General features: G+C 45.3%; 1 protein-coding gene across 4 annotated transcripts in view; it reads left to right on the forward strand.

The window, feature by feature from the left end:
* Nucleotides 1–22,236, forward strand: part of NBEAL2 (neurobeachin like 2) — a 231,804-nt gene that overhangs the window by 115,926 nt on the left and 93,642 nt on the right. For all 4 annotated transcript variants that reach the window (XM_082257949.1, XM_082257950.1, XM_082257952.1 and 1 more), the window contains 7 exons: nt 788–886; nt 1,674–2,245; nt 7,356–7,488; nt 7,741–7,860; nt 8,816–9,137; nt 17,035–17,117; nt 17,375–17,467. In XM_082257949.1, coding sequence (XP_082114075.1) covers nt 788–886; nt 1,674–2,245; nt 7,356–7,488; nt 7,741–7,860; nt 8,816–9,137; nt 17,035–17,117; nt 17,375–17,467 — 1,422 coding nt within the window. The remainder of the gene's footprint in view (nt 1–787; nt 887–1,673; nt 2,246–7,355; nt 7,489–7,740; nt 7,861–8,815; nt 9,138–17,034; nt 17,118–17,374; nt 17,468–22,236) is intronic.

Genomic DNA, 22,236 nt, shown 5'->3' on the forward strand with positions numbered 1-22,236 from the left:
ACATTTCCCTGCAGTAGTTTTTGTCTCTGCCCCTCCCACAATGGTGCGATTTTCCTGCAGTAGTTTGTGTCTCTGCCCCTCCCACAATGGTGAGATTTCCCTGCAGTGGTTTGTGTCTCTGCCCCTCCCACAATGGTGAGATTAACCTGCAGTAGTTTGTGTCTCTGCCCCTCCCACAATGGTGACATTTCCCTGCAGTAGTTTTTGTCTCTGCCCCTCCCACAATGGTGCGATTTTCCTGCAGTAGTTTGTGTCTCTGCCCCTCCCACATTGGTGAGATTTCCCTGCAGTAGTTTGTGTGTCTGCCCCTCCCACAATGGTGAGATTTCCTGCAGTAGTTTGTGTCTCTGCCCCTCCCATAATGGTGAGATCCCCCCCCCCCCCCAGTAGTTTGTGTCTCTGCCCCTCCCACAATGGGGAGATTTCCCTGCAGTAGTTTTTGTCTCTGCCCCTCCCACAATGGTGAGATTTCCCTGCAGTAGTTTGGGTCTCTGCCCCTCCCACAATGGTGAGATTTCCCTGCAGTAGTTTGGGTCTCTGCCCCTCCCACAATTGTGCGATTTCCCTGCAGTAGTTTGGGTCTCTGCCCCTCCCACAATGGTGAGATTTCCCTGCAGTGGTTTGTGTCTCTGCCCCTCCCACAATGGTGAGATTTACCTGCAGTAGTTTGTGTCTCTGCCCCCCCTCCCACAATGGAGGAGGAGTCTGTTCTTTTGGCTTAGTGATGCTCTCACTGCATGGGTGGGACTGGAAATCCATATTGCTGTAACTTTCTTCTCCTCTATAGGAAGTCTTCAAAGAGCGAATTGGCTACCCGCATCTCTACGAGGTTCTGAAGAGCCGTAGTCAGCCAACCAGGCCCCTCCTCCAGCAGCTGCTGAGCATGGTAATTATTGGGGGGGGGGGGTTGTAATGGAGATAACAGTGTGCAACACAGGAGTGAAACAGGCTTATTGTATCTGAAAGATGAGATTGATGAAAAAACATATCCTCAGCATCCCTTTAGATGTGCATGCTCTTCCCTGCTTACTATTCAGCACTGCAAACATTGAATTGAGGTGGTTGAGCTGCTGTTTTACCACCCCCTGACTGCCTGCCTTAACACTAACCCACAGCTGCAATGCTGTGTTTCCCAGTCGCTGCAAAACCTAAACAGCCTGTAGCTTTTGGCAGGCAGTGCCTGACGCGGAACATGACTCATGCAGTTCTACGTGGGCCGTAGCAGAACCACACCGCAGTCACAGTATGGCAATTTTAGAGGTAAATCAGGTTGTGCAGAGGCAACATATCTCCTCCTCACTGCCTATCAGACACCTCTGAAAAGCGAGCTGAGCCTGGATTGCTTTTCAGAGGGGTGGCAATGCCTCCTGCACATCCATTTTGAGTGTAATCAATCGACTAATCAGCAGATTGCACAGCTAGAATCTGCAGTACTAAGAAAAGAGCGGGGATGCATGTCTAAAGGGATGCCAAGGATGTGTTTTTTCATTTAGAAATAACCACATTTTGAGAAGACCGGCAGACAGAACCAGTGATGTATTATATGCAGCCTACAAAGTTTTTTGTTGAATTGGAGGCCCGTAGTGGTTCTTCTCCATAAGGAGGAGTCAGGGGCCACAGATGAAAGAACACTTTGTTGAACTCCCTCATTAGGTCTTTGTCTCCCCCTGCAGGCCCTGGAAGGCGCCTACCATCCAGATTACATTGGCTGCATAGAGAACGAGCAGCCGCTGCTCATTCTGGTCCAGTGGATCCCAGAACTGGCTCCCCGGGACCTCCAGATTTTGGTGTCGGAGCGGCTGAATCAGATCTGCGACTCCTCCCTGCGGAACCGCATGACATGCGTCCAGGCCGGGATGGTCGGCCACATCCTGGCTGCGCTGGGCGGTGGGAAGGAGCTGGACGCCAAATGCGCGGAAAACCTGATCCGCCTCCTGCAGGTGCTGGGCCGCCTCTCCATCAAACCCACCGAGCTCCGGGAACTCATCAAACTGCTCCGGACCGAGGCCAGCGGCGCCCACCCCTACGCCACGCCGGTCATCCGGGCGCTGTCCGCCATGGCCAGGAGGGACGGGCCGGAACGGGCGCTGCAGTATTTCGATTTGACCCCCAGCATGTCCGGGATTATGGTGCCCACTATGCAGAAATGGCCCGGAACCGGCTTCGCCTTCCACGCCTGGGTGTGTCTTAACGATGACTTCAGGGAGGAGCCAACGACGGGGAGGAGACGCAAACAGCTCTATAGGTGAGGTAGCAGCTGCAGTGCTGTACTGGCCCTTTAAATGTTTGTTTTTTTTTTTTTTTACTATTTCTGGAAATTATAGCTTTATTATGAATTGAAATGAAGGAAGGGTTAAAAAAAACTTTTTTTTTTTTTTTTGCTGTCAGTGTCCGCTGGGGAGATTCATATTCACTTCCTGTTTCAAAGACACAACAGGAAATAAGAGAAAATCCCTCTAAAATAATGATAATGTATAATAAAAATGATAATGCATGATAAAATAATTATTTTTAATATTTAAAATAATATAAAAATGTTAATTTTAATGATGACGATAAACAATAATAATAGTATATTAATGATAATTATAATAATGATGATGATGATAATACATAACAATTATACGAATGATAATACATAATGTAAATCATAAAATATATATTATACATTCTTCAATAATAATAATGCTGATAATACATCATAAAAATAATAATAATAAATATTAAAATAATTGATATGAAGCTATTATAATAGTGGTAATGTATAATAAGATTAATAATAATTAAAAATAAATGATAAAATTATTTATTTTATTTTTTAAAATAATCAATAATAAAATAATAAAATAAAAGATAATATATAATAAATTAATAAATATAAATTATACGAACAATAATAAATATTGATGATGATGATGATAAAATATAAAGTAATGTAAACATATATAATAAAATTATTATTTAATCCCATTATTCAATAATAATAATAATAATAATAATGATAATACATCATAATAATAATATAATAAATATCAATGATAACTGATGAAATGAAATATTATAATAGTGATAATGTATAATAAGATTAATAATAACTAAAAATAATAAAAAATTATTAATAAAATGATAAATTATAATATTTAATATAATAAATATGAATAATACTAATAATAAATATTGATGATGATGATAAAATAATTATAATGAAAAAATAATGTAAAAATATAATAAAATAGCCGCTGGAACAGGTGGTGTCTCCATTGGAGGCCGGGTGCTGTGATGTTTTCAGGAAGATATGTACAGCCCCCTGCTGCCCCCTCCCTCCAGCCATGATCTGCCTGGATTGCATAGAGAAGCACAGAGACCCAGAGATGATGTGTGGGGGGGGGGGGAGGGATTTGCTGACACATAATTGTACATCTGAGGGGGTCGGGACAAGGGGGGAGCAGCCTGGAGCAGTGAAGGAAAGGACAGAGATCAGAGAGTCGGGAGGTGTGAGCTGTGTTCTCCTTTTCCTGTCAGCAGAGCGATCCTCCATAAAGCATATGATACAGGATCGATCGCTGTTACATTTTACGGTGTTTGCTTCATTCCTTGCTGCCGGGAGATGAGCGGTCATTGGAGGAGAAATCAAACTGGGGGGGATTTGTGCTAGGAGTGGGTATTATGGCTGGAAGGGGTTGGAGAGATTTTTACAAGGAGGGGGGTTTGTGCTAGGAGAGGGGATTGGGGGGATTTGGGCTAGGAGGGGGGGGGATTTGGGCTAGGAGGGGGGGGGGGAATTTGTATGAGGAGGGGGGATTTGGGAGATTTGTGCGAGGAGGGGGGATTTGTGCTAGCAGAGAGGATTGGGGGAATTTGTGCTAGCCGAGGGGATTGGGGGGGATTTGTGCGAGGAGGAGGGTTTGGGGGGATTTGTGCTAGGAGAAGGGATTTGTGCTAGCAGAGGGGATTGGGAGGATTTGTGCTAGGAGAAGGGTTTGGGGGGGATTTTTGCTAGGAGAAGGGATTGGGGGGATTTTTGCTAGGAGAAGGGATTGGGGGGATTTTTGCTAGAAGAAGGGTTTGGGGGGATTTTTGCTAGAAGGGTTTGGGGGGATTTGTGCTAGTAGAAGGGATTTTTGTGCTAGCAGAGGGGATTGGGGGGATTTGTGCTAGGGGAAGGGATTGGGGGGGATTTGTACTAGGAGAGAGTGGGGGGGGGGGTATTTGTGCTAGGAGAGAGTTTGGGGGGGATTTGTGCTAGGAGAAGGGTTTGGGGGGATTTGTGCTAGAAGGGTCTGGGGGGATTTGTGCTAGAAGGGTCTGGGGGGATTTGTGCTAGGAGAGAGTTTGGGGGGATTTGTGCTAGGAGAGAGTTTGGGGGGATTTGTGCTAGGAGAGAGTTTGGGGGGATTTGTGCTAGGAGAGAGTTTGGGGGGGATATGTGCTAGGAGAGAGTTTGGGGGGATTTGTGCTAGGAGAGAGTTTGGGGGGATTTGTGCTAGGAGAGAGTTTGGGGGGATTTGTGCTAGGAGAGAGTTTGGGGGGGATTTGAGCTAGGAGAAGGGTTTGGGGGGGATTTGAGCTAGGAGAAGGGTCTGGGGGGGATTTGTGCTAGGAGAGAGTTTGGGGGGATTTGTGCTAGGAGAAGGGTTTGGGAGGGATTTGAGCTAGGAGAAGGGTTTGGGGGGGATTTGAGCTAGGAGAAGGGTTTGGGGGATTTGTGCTAGGAGACTGGGTCTGGGGGGATTTGTGCTAGGAGAAGGGTTTGGGGGGATTTGTGCTAGGAGAGAGTTTGGGGGGATATGTGCTAGGAGAGAGTTTGGGGGGATTTGTGCTAGGAGAAGGGTTTGGGGGGGATTTGAGCTAGGAGAATGGGTTTGGGGGATTTGTGCTAGGAGAAGGGTTTGGGGGGATTTGAGCTAGGAGAAGGGTTTGGGGGGGATTTGAGCTAGGAGACTGGGTTTGGGGGGATTTGAGCTAGGAGACTGGGTTTGGGGGGATTTGTGCTAGGAAAAGGGTTTGGGGGGATTTGTGCTAGGAGGTGGGATTTTGGGGGATTTGTGCTAGTAGTAGCGACAGGACAACATAGTGTCACCCCCCCCCCCCCCCCCAAGGGGAGGGGGGAGGGGTGTTACATCATGTTTTACCGCACCAAGTGACACCAACCCTAGTGACGCAGCTGGGCTGTAGTGGAAGTGAGAACAATAAATGCCCAGCTAAACGAATTCCCATTTATTACATGTATAAACCAAGAGAGGGGGATGGGACTGGCAATAATCCTGATGCCCTCTACATTAGCCTCCCTACTGGGGCCCCTTCCCACCCCCAGGGCCCCCATACAAGCAGCATGGCCTCCTGGAGGCTTCCGGGGCAGGGGGAAAAAAAAAAAAAAATTTTCAAACTAAATTTCACCAAATTGTGTTCAAAATGTCAGTAAGCAGGCAGAGGGCCCTGAGCAGCTGTAAAAACTGGCCGAACAAACCAAAAAGAATCCCAAATTATTAATTTAACCCAAATATAGACCCCGGAGTGAATGTCTTTCTGCCGCTCAGCTGAATGTAAGAAGAAAGATGCTGCCACCTTGTGTACTTTTGGTGTATTGCGATTTCACTTTGCTACATTATTGTTACCATCTGGAACAATGTATCTGTGATTGGTGATACCGCTGAGAAGTTGGAGATTGGATGCTGCTTTCTGTAGGTGGTGTATGCGGTAGGTGGTACTGAGCGGTGTATGTGGTGGGATATGTAGAGGTCAGAGGTAATGAAGATGGTACAGAGCTGTGTATGCGGTGGGGTATGAGTAGGTCAGAGGTCATGTAGGTGGTACTGAGCGGTGTATACGGTGGGGTATATGTAGGTTGTACTGAGTGGTCTATGCGATGGGGTATGAGAGAGTCATGTAGGTGGTCCTGAGCTGTGTATGCGGTGGGGTTTGTGTAGGTCAGAGGTCATGTAGATGGTACTGAGCTGTGTCGGTCAGAGGTCATGTAGATGGTACTGAGCTGTGTAGGTCAGAGGTCATGTAGGTGGTACTGAGCTGTGTAGGTCAGAGGTCATGTAGGTGGTCCTGAGCTATGTAGGTCAGAGGTCATGTAGATGGTACTGAGCTGTGTCGGTCAGAGGTCATGTAGGTGGTCCTGAGCTGTGTCAGTCAAAGGTCATGTAGATGGTACTGAGCTGTGTCGGTCAGAGGTCATGTAGATGGTACTGAGCTGTGTAGGTCAGAGGTCATGTAGGTGGTACTGAGCTGTGTAGGTCAGAGGTCATGTAGGTGGTACTGAGCTGTGTAGGTCAGAGGTCATGTAGGTGGTACTGAGCTGTGTAGGTCAGAGGTCATGTAGGTGGTACTGAGCTGTGTAGGTCAGAGGTCATGTAGGTGGTACTGAGCTGTGTAGGTCAGAGGTCATGTAGGTGGTCCTGAGCTGTGTCAGTCAAAGGTCATCTAGATGGTACTGAGCTGTGTAGGTCAGAGGTCATGTAGATGGTACTGAGCTGTGTAGGTCAGAGGGTCATGTAGATGATACTGAGCTGTGTCGGTCAGAGGTCATGTAGGTGGTACTGAGCTGTGTAGGTCAGAGGTCATGTAGATGGTACTGAGCTGTGTAGGTCAGAGGTCATGTAGGTGGTACTGAGCTGTGTCGGTCAGAGGTCATGTAGATGGTACTGAGCGGTGTATCTGGTGGGGTATGTGTAGGTCAGAGGTCATGTGGGTGGTACTGAGCTGTATATGCGGCTGGGTATAAGGTCAGAGGTCAAGTAGGTGGTGCTGACCTGTGTATGGGTTGGGGTTTGTGTAGGTCAGAGGTCATATAGGTAGTACTGAGCTGTGCATGCGGTGGGGTTATTTTATGTGTAGGTCAGAGGTCGTGGTCTAGAGTGACGGGGATATCCTCAGAGCAGCAACTAACATTCTACAATAGAGATGTGCACAATGGAAACATTTGTTTATTTTCAAATTCATATGTTAATAATTTTGTTTTCTCATATTTGTTAGAATGGTTTGTTTTCAGAATTGGATTTGTTTAGTATATTCAGGAGGACGGCTATATTTGCTCTATTGTATTTTATTCTATTTTAATCTACTCCTTTTTTTTCTATTCTTTTTTTATTCTATTTTTATTTTTTTTTCCGTTGAATTCTATTCTTTTTATAATGTTTTCTATTCTTTTATTTTCTATTCTATTTTTTTTATTTTCTGTTCCTGTCCATTGAGTTATTTTCTATAATATTATTTTCTATTCTATTGTGAGACGGTGGCTCCTTCTTTGGATTGGAGAAATTTGATGTTAGTTGTATGAAATGCTGACATAGACCGTGGTGTGTGGCCATATCAGGATATCTCATGATGTCTCGCTGTCTTTCTTTTAGTTTTTTTGCAGCCAGCGGTACCGGCTTTGAGGCGTTCTTCACCATGGACGGGATGCTGGTGGTGGCGGTTTGTACCAAGAAGGAGTACATGACGGTGGCAGTCCCAGAATTACACTTCAATGACTCGGTGTGGGTAAGTGTCCCCCCTCCCTCGGCTGTTCACCCGTCTGCTACAGAGGGAAGACCGCATACGTTACAATGCGATTTATACAACTATAATTACATGTACTGACCATGTATCGCATAAGGGCTTATCTGATTGGACACTGAATATGTACCACTGTTTCTCATTACGGGTGCAGGTTGGGTTTGCTCCGGGGAGTTTTTCCTGTACAATGTTTGAGTTCTCCACAAGGTGTCACCTTTTTTCTTTTCTGTCACTCAGCACTGCGTGGACATCGTTCACATCGCAGGACGCCGACCCTTTGGCCAGAATATGGTGAACATCTACGCTGATGGGCAGCTCAGGAAGGTGGCACAGCTCCGCTTCCCGTCACTCAATGAGGTTAGGTTTTACTGCATGTCTACGGAACGCTGATGGCCGCCTAACCTTGACAATACGAGATCTGCCGCTCTGCAGCCTCATTAAGAAAACATCTTACTGCATTTTCCTTAAATTCCAGCATGCACTGGTCAGTGATATCACAAGGGGGAGGTGCCACCAGGTGGCTCCACCCCCTTACCTATTTATGAACTGTCAGCAGGCAGCTGCTGGTTAGCCTTCGTCGCAGGCGGCGCTTTTTTTTTTTTTTTTTCTGTTTTCTTTTTTCACGTGCGGCAGGGGCATGATTGACGATGGATCCATATCGGGGGACATTGTTTTTCATTTTTAATAACGGAATTGTCAAAAACTCTGTATTTCTTTTTGATGCTTTTTTGGTGAAAGAGTAGGGGTACAATGTACCCCTACTTATTCACATGGGGAGGTGGATCTGGAATTCCGATAAACCCCTTGCCCGCAGATCCCCCACTACCACCGCCCAGGGTTGTGGGGAAGAAGCCCTTGCCCCCATCAACATGGGGACAAGGTGCTTTGGGGTGGAGAGGGCTGAGCTCCCCTTTTCTGGTCTGCTCAAGTAAGGGTCTGGTATGGATTTTTGGGCGGACCCAACTTCTTTTTTTTTTTGACAATTTGGTGTGGGGGCTCTCCTCAAAATCCATACTAGACCTAAGGGCTTAGTATGGATTTTAGGGGGGTAACCGCATACTGTATTTTTTTTTTTCCACCTGAAATTCCCCTTAAAATCAATGCCAGACCTGCATGGCCAATATTTTTACTGGTTGCATTATATATATATATATATATATATATATATATATATATATATATATATATTTTTTACATTCAGCTGTCAGTGTTTATTAATCAGAAATGTGTACTGGCTGAAACAATACGCTGTATTTTCTATTTTCGTTTTCCCTGGCGTCACCCATAATCCTCTCTGTTTCTCATTTGGCAGTCTTTCACATCTTGCTGTATCGGGTCAGCAGGCCACCGTACCACCACCACCGTCTCCACCTCTCCATCCCATACTCCGGACCTCACCTTCGCCTCACACTCGGCGCTCAGCCGTTCCCAGTCCTTCCCAGCCACCTCGGTGGGGCACAGCTGGGGGCTGAGTGGCGCACAGAACCCACGGGAGGGAATGGTGTCCACCATAGTAGCTGGAACTCAGGACACGGAGTGGGGCACACCTACATCACTGGAGGGCCATCTTGGCACTGTATCCATCTTCCATGATACCATCCAGCAGTCTCATGTGAAGGCCCTGTATTCGGCTGGTGGGTACCCAGTGTACATTATCTGTATTACTAAGCAATAAGATAGGATTTACCGTCAAATCTTGGGAGTCCATTGAGGGACACAGGACATCATATACTGTTTGTTTTCAGGAGGTACAAGATGGAGTTTTGCACTTCCCCAGTTCATTTGTGTAGGAATTACTTGGGCATCAGAACAATGGGAATGTGCAGGTACGCATCCTTGATGTCCACAGTGGCCACAAGGTCTCCCAGATGGATGGAGGCTATGACAGGCCTGGTGGATTCCATGTGTAACTTCTAGACCTAGATGTAGACAGTCTATGCAGATGGTGATAGATAGGGGCTTCAAGTAATGTATGGAGGCTATAACAGAGCTGGTGGATTCCATGTGGAATTTCTAGACCTGGATGTAGACAGTCTATGCAGATGGTGATAGATAGGGGCTTGAAGTAATGGATGGAGGCTGTGACAGACCTGGTGGATTCCATGTGGAATTTCCAGACCTGGATGTAGACAGTCAGTGCAGAAGGTGATAGGGGCTTGAAGTAATTGATGGGAGGCTTTGACAGATCTGGTGGATACCATGTGGAATGTCTGGGCTCAGATGAAGACATTTAGGGCCATTTAGCAATATAACCAACCATTAACCTTGGTGGAATAGTTTACCTAACTTGTGATCATAACTGATACAAAGTGGTCCTCTATTATACCCATTAGAACCAAAGTCCTATGGAAATCGGAGGATGTGAAGTGGATGAAGGAGTCATGGCTCCTTTATTCACCAGGATATTTTCCTTTTGACCTTTATAACGAATGGCACGGCCAACTTCCATGCCTTTTGTTGAGTCTACTTCGCTTCTGTAAAAAATAAAAGTTAACTGTTTAAATTGGGTGTTGCTACATCCCTCTGGTTTTAGACTCAGTAGGGCTTTTTATGGGTTTATTCAACAGAAACACGATCCCCATAGTGTCCTCCTAGTCAGATCATGACAATGAGGAGCCAACGGTGTCTGTATCGGTGGTCTGTATGATCAGGAGAGGTATGGGATTGGCTACATGATTTTTTAATTGACGTTCCTCTTTAATATTTCATTGACCACTCCTTATTAATTTACCATTGTCATGGCCAATTGGACGATAGGCAGTTCGATAGGGGTAGGTGTTATCGTCCCTCTTAAATTCCTCTTTCAAAGACTCATTGTTTTCCACATATACCTCGTGGAACAGCAAATTACTTAAAGTGTATCTTACTCAACTTTCATTTACCAGGACATTTTCCATTGTATGCATATAATGGTTGGCAAAGCCACTTTCCATGTCTTTGCTATGTCTGCTTAGCTTGGTTAAAATGATACTAAACACACACTGTTTGTTACATTGTCAACATTGCTGTGTCACACCTCTCCAGCCTATGTCTTAGAATAACATAGTTAGTGAGGTTGAAAAAAGACATCAGTCCATCCAGTTCAACCTATGAATATCAGGGAGAAGAAGTCTCCATCAATCTACATGTAATATCCCGTCCCCATTGTGTTTAACTGGTTAGTTAGAGGAGGAGGAAGGGCATGGGCTGTCATTTACCACTGTGTATACGCCCACGTGTGTGACCTCATAGTCACATGGGCTGCTCAGATGTAATGGGGAGGATAATGCTCAGCATAGAAACTGACTGTAAACTGCACATATGCAGAGCTGCCAACACTTCTCTGCTAAATTGGGGACATGGACAGAAGGGGGAGATAGAGAGCAGCAGGATCAACCAGGATTATTGCAGAATACAGAAAAGGAATCTCATAGTGACTGAGTGAGTATGAACAGCATGGAATACACCATTTATTCATCGTTTTTATGATATGGGCTTATGACACTTTAAGAGTCTTAACTGGGTGGTTGCTGTGGGCACAATTTACTAAAGGTTATCTAACGCATGCATTATGACAGTCGTGTGAACACTTAAGGCATGCGATAATGAAAATGTCAATTCACTATTGCTCATATGCAGTTTTTAGCGCAAACCCCAAAAACAGTTTTTAAATACCACATCAAAAGGAATTTAAAGTCAGTTCACAAAGGGAAAAAAATAAATAAATGCATGGTACAATATATAAATAAGTACTGGTCAAAGCTTGCGACAACTCTGGCAATGGTCAGATCCCGGATTTGAGGTAAGTAAATGGTTTAAAAAAATTGGCAGGAAAGTGCAAGCTGGAGCAGGTGTCAGCTAGAATCTACCCAGGAGTTGTCCCTGGAGGCTGTAAGACGGCGTAGCACAGAGGATGGGGCCCTTTGAATCCAGCCTTCTGGAATTTAAAATAATGGAGAAGATCTCAAGTGGTCCTTTTTATGGGAAAGATGCTTTAAGGAGCAAACATGGCCGGATAAATTCACGGATGCTAAAACCCTGCAGAACCTCAGCTTATCCAAGATGCCAATCGTGGAGCTGTATACCCAACTTATAGGGTGCCTAGAGCCTTCAACCCAGAGAAGCCATGCCTTACCAGCCATGACTAAATTGTTGGCTGTCTTACAATTTTATATGTACACAAGCGAGATGCTTGCGATAACTTACCGCATAGTTCCATGCAAGATTTACCACTTGCCGACCAGCCGCTTTGTATTTACTGTGGCAAAGTGGAGCTATCGCGTGAAACGATGTACCTGTACATTGTTTCATTCAATAGCCACTAGATGGCGCCATCCTGCCATGATTTGCCAACAGGGATGTCGATCAACTGGTCCAGCGGACCCGATGTCCTTCGGCGATCCCGATGTCCGCCGGCCACCCGCGATCCCGATGTCCGCCGGCCACCCATGATCATCCCCGGGAGGGGCAGATCCCCCGTTCTGCAAGGAGACAAGATGGAGATGCTTGCGATAACTTACCACATAGTTTCATGCAATATTTACCACTTGCCGACCAGCCGCTGTGTAGTTACTGTGGCAAAGTGGCGTTATTGCGTGAAACGACGTACCTGTATGTTGTTTCATTAAATAGCCACTAGATGGCGCCATCGCGCCATGATTTGCCAACAGGGATGTCGATTAACGGTTCCAGCGGACCCGCCGGCCACCCGCGATCCCGATGTCCGCCGGCCACCCGCGATCCCGATGTCCGCCGGCCACCCGCGATCCCGATGTCCGCCGGCCACCCGCGATCCCGATGTCCGCCGGCCACCCGCGATCCCGATGTCCGCCGGTCACCCACGATCCCGATGTCCGCCGGCCACCCGCGATCCCGATGTCTGCCGGCTACCCGCGATCATCCCCGGGAGAGGCAGATCTCCACTCTGCAAGGAGACAAGATCGAGATCAGTGCAACCCCCCCCCCCAGTTAGTAACCACCCTCTAGGGACACACTTAACCCTTTGATCCTCCCTGATGTTAACCCCTTCCCTGCCAGTATCAGTACAGTAGCAGTGCATTTTTTTTTTTTTTTTTTTTTTTAGCACTGATCACTGTATTAGTGTCACTGGTCCCCAAAAAGTGTCGGTGTCCGATTTGTCTGCCGCAATGTTGCAGTCCCGCTAAAAATCGTTGCTCACCGCCATTACTAGTAAAAAATAAATAAAAATTCCATAAAAATATTACATCGCTTGTAGACGCTTTAACTTTGGCACAAACCAATCAATATACGCTTATTGGAATTTATTTACCAAAAAAATGTAGCCGAATACATATTGGCCTAAATTGATAAAAAAAATTTGATTTTTTTAAATTTTTTTATTGGCTGTGTTTTATAGCAGAAAAATAAAAAATTAAGTTTTTTTTTCCAAAATTGTCACGCTTTTTTTTTTTTTTAGCGCAAAAAATGAAAACCCACAGAGGTGATCAAATACCACCAAAAGGAAGCTCTATTTGGGGGGGGGAAAGACACACATTTTATTTTAGTACTGTTTCCCCGAAAATAAGCCCGGGTCTTATATTAGTTTTGGCACCAAAAGACACAGTAGGGCTTATTTTTGGGGTAGGTCTCTCCCTCCCTGCCTGTCAGGAATCACCTGGTACAAGTGTTTGTGAAATCCTAGAATCCACTTTATTACTTTTTTATATAATGTCCAATGTGTTTCTGTAATCTTATAGTGTGAAATACCTTTGGTACAGCGCCGCTCAGCTGATCTCCCGCTCTCCTCTCCTTCTCTTCTCATATCTGTCAGTAGGAGATCTCAGCCCCTCCCATTCAGAGCAGGTCGCAGAAGCACCTAGCATTATATTATAGTAGTGTGAAATACCTTCGGTACAGCGGCGCTCAGCTGATCTCTCGCTGCTCCTTCTTCTCTTCTCCCCCGCTGACAGCTGGGGGTCATGTACTGAAGGTATTTCACACAATTATAATCTAATGCTCGGCGCTTCTGTGACCTGCTCTGGGCACTGCGGAGGGGAGGGGCTGAGATCCCCCGCTGACAGCTATGAGAAGAGAAGGACAGCAGAGGGGGAGATCAGCTGAGCGCCGAGCGGCTCTGTACCGAGGGTATTTCACACTATTATAATATAATTCTCGGTGCTTCTGTGACCCACTCTGGGCACTGCAGAGAGGAGGGGCTGAGATCCTCCGCTGACAGCTATTAGAAGAGCAGAGCGGGAGATCAGCTGAGCGCCGAGCGGCTCTGTACCGAAGGTATTTCACACTATTATAATATAATGTTTGGCGCTTCTGTGACCCGCTCTGGGCACTGCAGAGGGGAGGGGCTGAGATCCCCCGCTGACAGCTATGAAAAGAGGAGGACAGCAGAGGTGGAGATCAGCTGAGCGCCGAGCAGCGATTACCGACGGTATTTCACACTATTATAATGCTCGGCGCTTCTGTGACCCGCTCTGGGGCACTGCAGAGGGGAGGGGCTGAGATCCCCTGCTGACAGCTATGAGAAGAGAAGGACAGCAGAGCGGTAGATCAGCTGAGCGCCGAGCAGCGCTGTACCGAAGGTATTTCACACTATTAGATTACAGAAATGCACTGGACATGATATAAAACAGTAATAAAGTGGATTCTAGGATTTTTACAAACCCTAAACTAGGGCTTATTTTCGGGGTAGGGCTTATATTGCAGCCCTCCCCGAAAATAACAGTAGGTTTTTCTGTCAGTGTAGGTCTTATTTTCGGGGGAAACACGGTACAGCATCGCACGACCGCGCAATTGTCAGATAAAATAATGCAGTACTGTATTGCAAAAAATGGCCTGGTCATTAAGGAGGCGTAAAACCTCCCGGTCCAGAAGTGGTTAAGGCATAATTAAAAAATGCGAAAATTTTGAGAGTTTTTTCATGAATTCATTTTTTTTCCGAAACGTGCGCTATATTTCTGGATTCTCGGATGCGGTACAAATATCGCTTAGTGAATTGTGCCCCAATAGAGCTTCCTAGGGGTGTTTCCCCCAGTGCTTCTACCATGTATGGGGTTTGTTTTTCAACTGCAAGGTAACAATAAAGAATATATAGACTGAATTTCCTGGGTCTACTGGTTATTATAGGAAAATGGACTGGAAAGCTCTCCGGTTTGTTAAGGGTCACGGGAACGATCTACAAAAAAAAAAAAAAAAAAAAAAAAAAAACCTCATACAGCCAACGGGAGTTGTAGACTTTACCATTTTGACGTCATGACCATTGGTTGATGAAATCTAAAACAAATGAATTATCCATATATGGCAGTGATGGTGAACCTTGACACTCCAGATGTTTTGGAACTACATTTCCCATGATGCTCATGCTCTCTGCAGTGTAGTTGAGCATCATGGGAAATGTAGGTCCAAAACATCTGGAGTGTCAAGGTTCCCCATCACTGATTATGTGGGATAGGTGCAAAAAAAGTCAGAAGGTCAAAATTATTTACTATTCCTTTCAAAATGTAGCTGCACTGCTCAAGGTAGGTCCATGATACCCAATATAACAATCCTGGTACCAGGTGCAAGCCCGGCTCATAACCGAGAGTAAACTGTAAAACAAATAGGATGGAGGAAAGTAAAATAAGAGTTTATTAACGTAAAATCCACATTATGCAACACAGTGACAACAGCTGGGAGCAAGATGTTAACGCGTTTAACCAAAGTGTCACTGTCACTGTGTTATATGGTGTGGATTTTACTTCAATAGGCTTGGAACTTTTTGGAATTTTACTATATACAGTGCATTGCGAAAGTATTCGACCCCCTTGAACTTTTGCCACATTTCAGGCTTCAAACACAAAGATATAAAACTGTAATTTTTTGTGAAGAATCAACAACAAGTGGGACACAATCATGAAGTGGAACGAAATTTATTGGATATTTCAAACTTTTTTAACAAATAAAAAGACTGGAAAATTGGGCGTGCAAAATTCATCTCCTTTACTTTCAGTGCAGCAAACTCTCTCCAGAAGTTCAGTGAGGATCTCTGAATGATCCAATGTTGACCTAAATGACTAATGATGATAAATAGAATCCACCTGTGTGTAATCAAGTCTCGGTATAAATGCACCTGCACTGTGATAGTCTCAGAGGTCCGTTTAAAGAGCAGAGAGCATCATAAAGAAGAAGGAACACACCAGGCAGGTCCGAGATACTGTTGTGGAGAAGTTTAAAGCCGGATTTGGATACAAAAAGATTTCCCAAGCTTTAAACCTCCCAAGGAGCACTGTGCAAGCGATAATATTGAAATGGAAGGAGTATCAGACCACTGCAAATCTACGAAGACCTGGCCGTCCCTCTAAACTTTCAGCTCATACAAGGAGAAGACTGATCAGAGATGCAGCCAAGAGGCCCATGAAGGCGCTACAAAGTATTAACTTAACCACTTTGCCGCTGCTCACTAGAACTCTACTGCGGCAAAGTGGCTCTTGTAGGTCTGACGATGTAGACCTACGTGGGCAGACACTCCCCCCTTCTTGGCGGCGCGCGCGCGCCGCCGGAGGCTCACTCCCGCTGTTTTCAGTCACAGCGGGAGTTGGGCCAGGGGAGGAGCAGCGGCGATCGCCGCTGCTCTTCCCCGATCGTCGGGGAAGAAAACACCAAAAACGACAGAAATCTTTCCCTTAGTTAGTAAACGCAATAACTTTTGCGCAAACCAATCAAAATACGCTTTTTGCGATTTTTTTTACCAAGAATATGTAGCAGAAAACAAATTGGCCAAAAATGATAAAAAAAATTTGATTTTTACATTTTTTGGGGGGAATTTCATATAAAAAATAATGTGAAAAATATTGTTATTTTTTCAAAATTGTCGCTCTTTTTTTGTTTATATCGCAAAAAGTAAAAATCGCACAGTTGATCGAATACCACCAAAAGAAATCTCTGTTTGTGGGAAAAAAAGGACCTAAATTTCGTTTGGGTACAGCGTCGCACGACCGCGCAATTGTCAGTTAAAGTCGCACAGTGCCGAATCGCAAAAAGTGGCCCAGACGTAAGACAGCAAAATCCTCCGGTGGTAAAGTGGTTAAGGGGGCTGAATAATTTTGCACGCCCAATTTTTCAGTTTTTTATTTGTTAAAAAAGTTTGAAATATCCAATAAATTTCGTTCCACTTCATGATTGTGTCCCACTTGTTAATTCTTCACAAAAAATTACAGTTTTATATCTTTATGTTTGAAGCCTGAAATGTAGCAAAAGGTTGCAAAGTTCAAGGGGGCCGAATACTTTCGCAATGCACTGTAATATAGAGTGGGTACTGTATGTAAGGTTAAGCGTGACACCTGGTATGGGAAGGCTGGAGAGGGTTGTCACTGAGAAGCTTCCCAGTTTGTTATCCGACCGTGCCGAAGAATTTGCCATTTTCTCATATACCATTGATGATCAGAACATTTTGCTTAGGCATTTCAAGGAACTTTAAAGGGTTTATTTCTCTGGCTTTCTCTATACTTTTTATATCAAGTGCTACTAATGGCCGTATTGAGATGTTTTTGATGGTAACATTGTGTGCCAGGGAATGACCTGCCATCTTCCTTTCTGCAGGACCGAACTACGTGACGCCTTTCACCCCGGACAGTGAATTCTCTGAGCTCGGTGCCAAACTCCTCCTCTTCTATACGCCGCAGGTACAGGATTCGGAGCCTAATGCATACACAGATTAGAGATTAATTCGCTTCCATTTAAAACCTTTAATAAATACGGAGCTGCTTCCTTTATATCTGCCCGGAGTTCCTAGAGTTCAGCTTTAAGTGGCTTTTTATATTATATCTTAGCTTTCAGGGAAAACCCACAGTTCCTCTTTTATTTGGAAATCTTTACTTTGCATTAATGATGGACTCTTGTAGCTGAATGATATTTGCAATCTGTTTTCTCATTTTTTCAGGCTTCCAAAAACAATATCTGCTTAGACCTGTCCCCCAGCCATGCGTTGGACGGGAGGCTGACCGGTCACAGGGTCATCACGTGGGATGTGAAGGTACTTTAGCCCGTCTGCCTTTAATAAACGTTCTGTGTGTGAGATCTGGTCCTTCTGTCTTCCATTGCTTGCATGCAGGGGCCGTCTATAATAATGATTAGACCCTGGGCAAACATTTTCTTGGGCCCTATTAGAGTCAACTATTTTTGGTCAGTGCGGCCTCAAGTGGCAGCTGCTTTGGGCCCCACAACATTGACTGGGCCCGGGGCAGCTTCCCCTTTTGCCCTGCGTTAAAGACAGCCCTGCTTGCACGTTTCTGCAACAACTTTGATGAGTTTTATTTGATTTTCAATGCCCATTTCTGCTTCTTGCTCTGGATGTTACCCATTATACACTATAATACCAAAAGTATTGGGACGCCTGCCTTTACACGCACATGAAATGTAATGACATTCCAGTCTTAGTCCGTAGGGTTCAATATTGAGTTGGCCCACCCTTTGCAGCTATAACAGCTTTAACTCTTCTCCCTTCTTCTGGGAAGGCCGTCTACAAGGTTTAGGAGTGTGTCTATGGGAATGTTTGACCATTCTTCCAGAAGCACATTTGTGAGGGCTGGCACGGCTGTTGGATGAGAAGGCCTGGCTCAAGTCTCCACTCTACTTCATCCCAAAGGTGTCAAGTCGTGTTAAGGTCAGGACTCTGTGCAGGCCAGTCAAGTTCCTCCATCCCAAACTCGCTCATCCATGTCTTTATGGACCTTGCTTTGTGCACTGGTGTGCAGTCATGGAACAGGAAGGGGACATCCCAAAACTGTTCCCACAAAGTTGGGAGCATAAAATTGTCCGAAATGTCTTAGTATGCTGAAACCTTAAGAGTTCCCTTCACTGGAACTAAGGGGCCAAGCCCAACCCAAAAAAAAAAGAAACCCACACCATAATCCCCCACTTCACCAAATGATTTGAACCAGTGTACAAATCAAGGTTCATAAAGACATGGATGAGCGAGTTTGGGGTGGAGGAACTTGGCTGGCAGCGCTTTACAATATAAAGAGAGACAGTGCAGTTACAATAAAATAAAATGCAAGCTGGTTCAGAGGCCCCTGCTCATAAGAGCTTACAATCTAATGGGGTGGGGCAAGTGGTACAAAAGGTTAAAACTGTGGGGGATGAGCTTATGGAAGTTGTAACAGATCAACCGGCACCCTGACCGGGTACCTCCGTTGACAGATGCTCTTAGTGCTTCCCGAGGGCTCCAAGCACTCCACCAGACACCGTAACCACTTCAGACCCCACAAACTGCCGCAGCTTGGTTAGGGTCTCGCCGTCTCCTACCCACCCTGGACCTACGACAAGGTTCCAGGTTCCCGTGGGTGAACCTCTTTCCCCAGAGAGGGCAGCAGAACAAGCTCTTACACAAGGTCTTACAAGAGCTTAGTGATTATCTAAGGGAGTATGGAAGACCATAGCAATCCCTTGTAGCATATTCCCCCAATAAGAGACAGGACTCTAGATTGAGGGTGAAGTTACTCTAGAACTAACTTTATTGAACAAGAAACAGACTTATGTACAGTTTTTCCCCCACAAGGTTACCGCCCAGGTGGACCTTGTTGAAGACTGGACGTGACCTTTACAATCCAATAGAAACAGGGTTTTACACTCCCATACAGTGTACACAAAAATATACAATGTAGGACAATCCCCCCTCCCCCTTAGCATCCACTCCACATACATATATACATCCCATAATAAGTTTCTCTTAAGGCAGACAGACAGAACAATGTGAGATCATTAACATTTAACAATGGAACAGACAGGTAAACTTTAACACAATACACATTCCCTTCCAATACACAAACAATAGGGAAGTCTGTGAATGACAGTCTTTGTGTCTCTCTCACAGCCAAGCATGGAATACACTGTATAAGGTGGTATTAAATCTTCATATTTCTATATAAAGATTTTGCTGACAAATATTGAAGCAATCCAAACCATTACTTATCTGTCTTTCACTCATAGTGACGGTTAGTACCATCACAGAAGTGATAAAAGTTCAGTTAGTTGGAGGTGTGATAGGCTTTCTTGAAGAAATTAGTTTTCAAGGATCGCTTAAAGGCAGCCAGAGTAGGAGATAGCTGAACAGACTGAGGTATAGCGTTCCAGAGGATGGAGGTGAGCATGGAAGAAGGAGACAAGGGAGCTTGAGAGCAGGAGGTCTGGAGACGAGCAGGGAGGATGGTTTGGGTAATATTTGGAGACAAGATTAGTAATTATCTTGGGAAAGAGTTGTGAAATGGCTTTATATGTTAGTATTTTGAATGTAATTTGCTGGACAATGGGAAGCCAGTGAAGGGATTAGAAGAGATGGGTGGAAGACACTGAGCGGGTTGGTAAGATGGATGAGTCTGGCAACAGCATTCAGTATAGACTGAAGAAGAGGTAAGCCTATGAGAAGGGAGTTGCAGTAGTCAAGGCAAGAGATAACAAGGGAGTGAAAGAGTAGCTTTGTGGTTTATTTAGTTAAAAAGGGGCGAATTTTAGAGATGTTACGGAGGTGAAGTCTACAAGCTTTTGACAGCGATTAGATATGGGGCTGAAAGGACAGGTCAGAGTCTAGGATTACATCTATTATCAGCTTGGTTTTAGAGCAATTTTATTTAAGGAAGTGGTGTGACCTCTATATGGATAGGTCAGTAGGTTAGTAATGTGAGAGGAGGAGGGAGGAGAGGGGTAGAGAGATAGATTTTGTCAGCATAGAGGTGGTATTGGAAGCCATAGGATGTTATAAAGTGACCAAGTGTGGAGGTGTAGATAGAGAAAGGAAGGGGTCCAAGAACAAAGTCTTGGGGGAAGCCTACAGAAAGAGGAAGTGGAGAGGTACTCTGACGGAAAGCTGTGATAGTAGGAGAACCTGGAAAGAGCAGATCTTGGAGGCCAAGGAAACGGAGTTTGAGAAGGAGTGGGTGGTCAAACAGTATCAAAGGCTGCAGAAAGGTCTTGTAGTAAGAGTATGGAGTAGTGGCCATCGGTTTTCGCAGTTAGTAAATAATTCGTGAGTATTAAGTGCATCTTTGCATTTAACAACCATCCCAGTTAACCTGCATATGGTATAAGTACAGTATAGTCTCGGCAAGTTAGATGTGGTAAATGTTTAGTATAATGCAGTGTAGGGTTGGTATAGGTGCAGTCTAGGTTTGGAATAAGTGCGTTATATGGTGCAGTATGGATTGGGTGCACTTGCTGTCCTGCTCTCAGTGGCTCAGTCTCTGCTAGCAATGTCAATAATAGGCAGATAGCCCCGTCTCCAGTTCCCAGGATGTTGCTGTGGATGCTCGCTGTAGAAGGGGGCTTTCCCTGAATGTGTCCGGTGGGAAGCAGAGGGTGAGTGGACACTCCAGCCTCCTTGCGGCAGTGGTGCCGGATCTGTGATGTCCTCACTCTCAGGCTCGCATTCCTGCTGGCGAGTGAATACTCAGATAGGGGTGCTCTGCTCTCCCTCTGTCCTCGGCACCAAGAGGAAAAACTTTCCCAGGCAGGGCAGTTTACCAAAAATTCTCTCCAGTCCGCCTACTGCACAGTATCCATTGGGATCTGTAGTCCAAAGAGTCTATGGGTCCGATTATATGGCTGCCGTGTCAAACTACAACTCCCAGAATTCTCAGTACTAAGTAAGTCTAGGGGCTTGCTTAGCTTTAGCTTTCCCCCTGCTGGCCAGAGGTGAATGGTGCAGCACTACATTGGTATCTCAGTATAGGGAGGGAAGAACAAAAAGCAATGTCTCCTTTCTATTGCTGTAGCCCAGCACCTGGCTACACTAGGATAGTGGTCCCTAGGGCAGAATATTTCCCCAGATTATTGATGTCCGTGCAATAGTTGGCCCCAGGGGAAAATAGCCTCTCAGATCATCAGTGTCTCTGGGATTGTGGCCCTAAGAGGGAATTTCCCCCAAATGATTGGTGTCAGATGGACAGTGACCCAGGAAAAAATAGTCCTTTAAGTCATTGGTGTCAGTAGGATAGTGGGCCCCCAAAGGAGAATGCCCTATTAATCATTCTGTTTGTAGAATTGTGGCCCCCAGGGAAAAATAGCCCCTCACGTGTCAGTGGGATCTTGCCCCCCCCCCCCCTCCCTGGTAGAATAGTGAATCAAATCATTGGTGTCAGTGTAATAGTAACCCCCAGGGAAGTATATGCCCTGAAATAATTGGTATCTGCGAATTAGTGGCCCCCACGATAGACTGCCCCATAAATCATTGGTGTCAGTGTAATGGTGGCCCCCAAGGAAGAATGGCCCTTTAAATCTTTGATGTAGGTGGAATTGTGGCCCCCATGGTAGAATGGCCCTGCAAATCATTGGTGTCAGTGGGATCTTGGCCCAAAGGGGCGAATAGCCCCTCATATCATTGTTGTCAGTGCAATAGTGGCCCAGAGGGATGTATATCCCCTCAAATCAATGGTATAAGTGAAATAGTGGCCCCCAGAGAAGAATATGCCCTCAAATCCTTGGTGTCAGATGAGATAGGGAATCCCAGGAAAAAATAATCCTTCAAATCATTGGTGTTAGTGGTCCCCAGTGGAGAAAAGCCCCTCAGATCATTAGCATCAGTGGGAATCTTGGCCCCAAGGGAATAAGGGTGCCATAAATAATTGGCGTCAGTAGGATTGTGGATCCCAGGGAAAAATGGCCCCATAAATCCCTTTTAGCAGTGGAATGGTGGCCCCCAGGGTAGAATATCCTCTCAAATCACTGGTCATTTAAAGGAAACCGAACACTAGAGAAAACATGGCGGCTACCATCATAGACCTGCTTCCAAAAATGTATTTTGGATTGAGT

This window comes from Pelophylax lessonae, assembly GCF_965119305.1.
Source record: "Pelophylax lessonae genome assembly, chromosome: 5".
Lineage (NCBI taxonomy): Eukaryota > Metazoa > Chordata > Amphibia > Anura > Ranidae > Pelophylax > Pelophylax lessonae.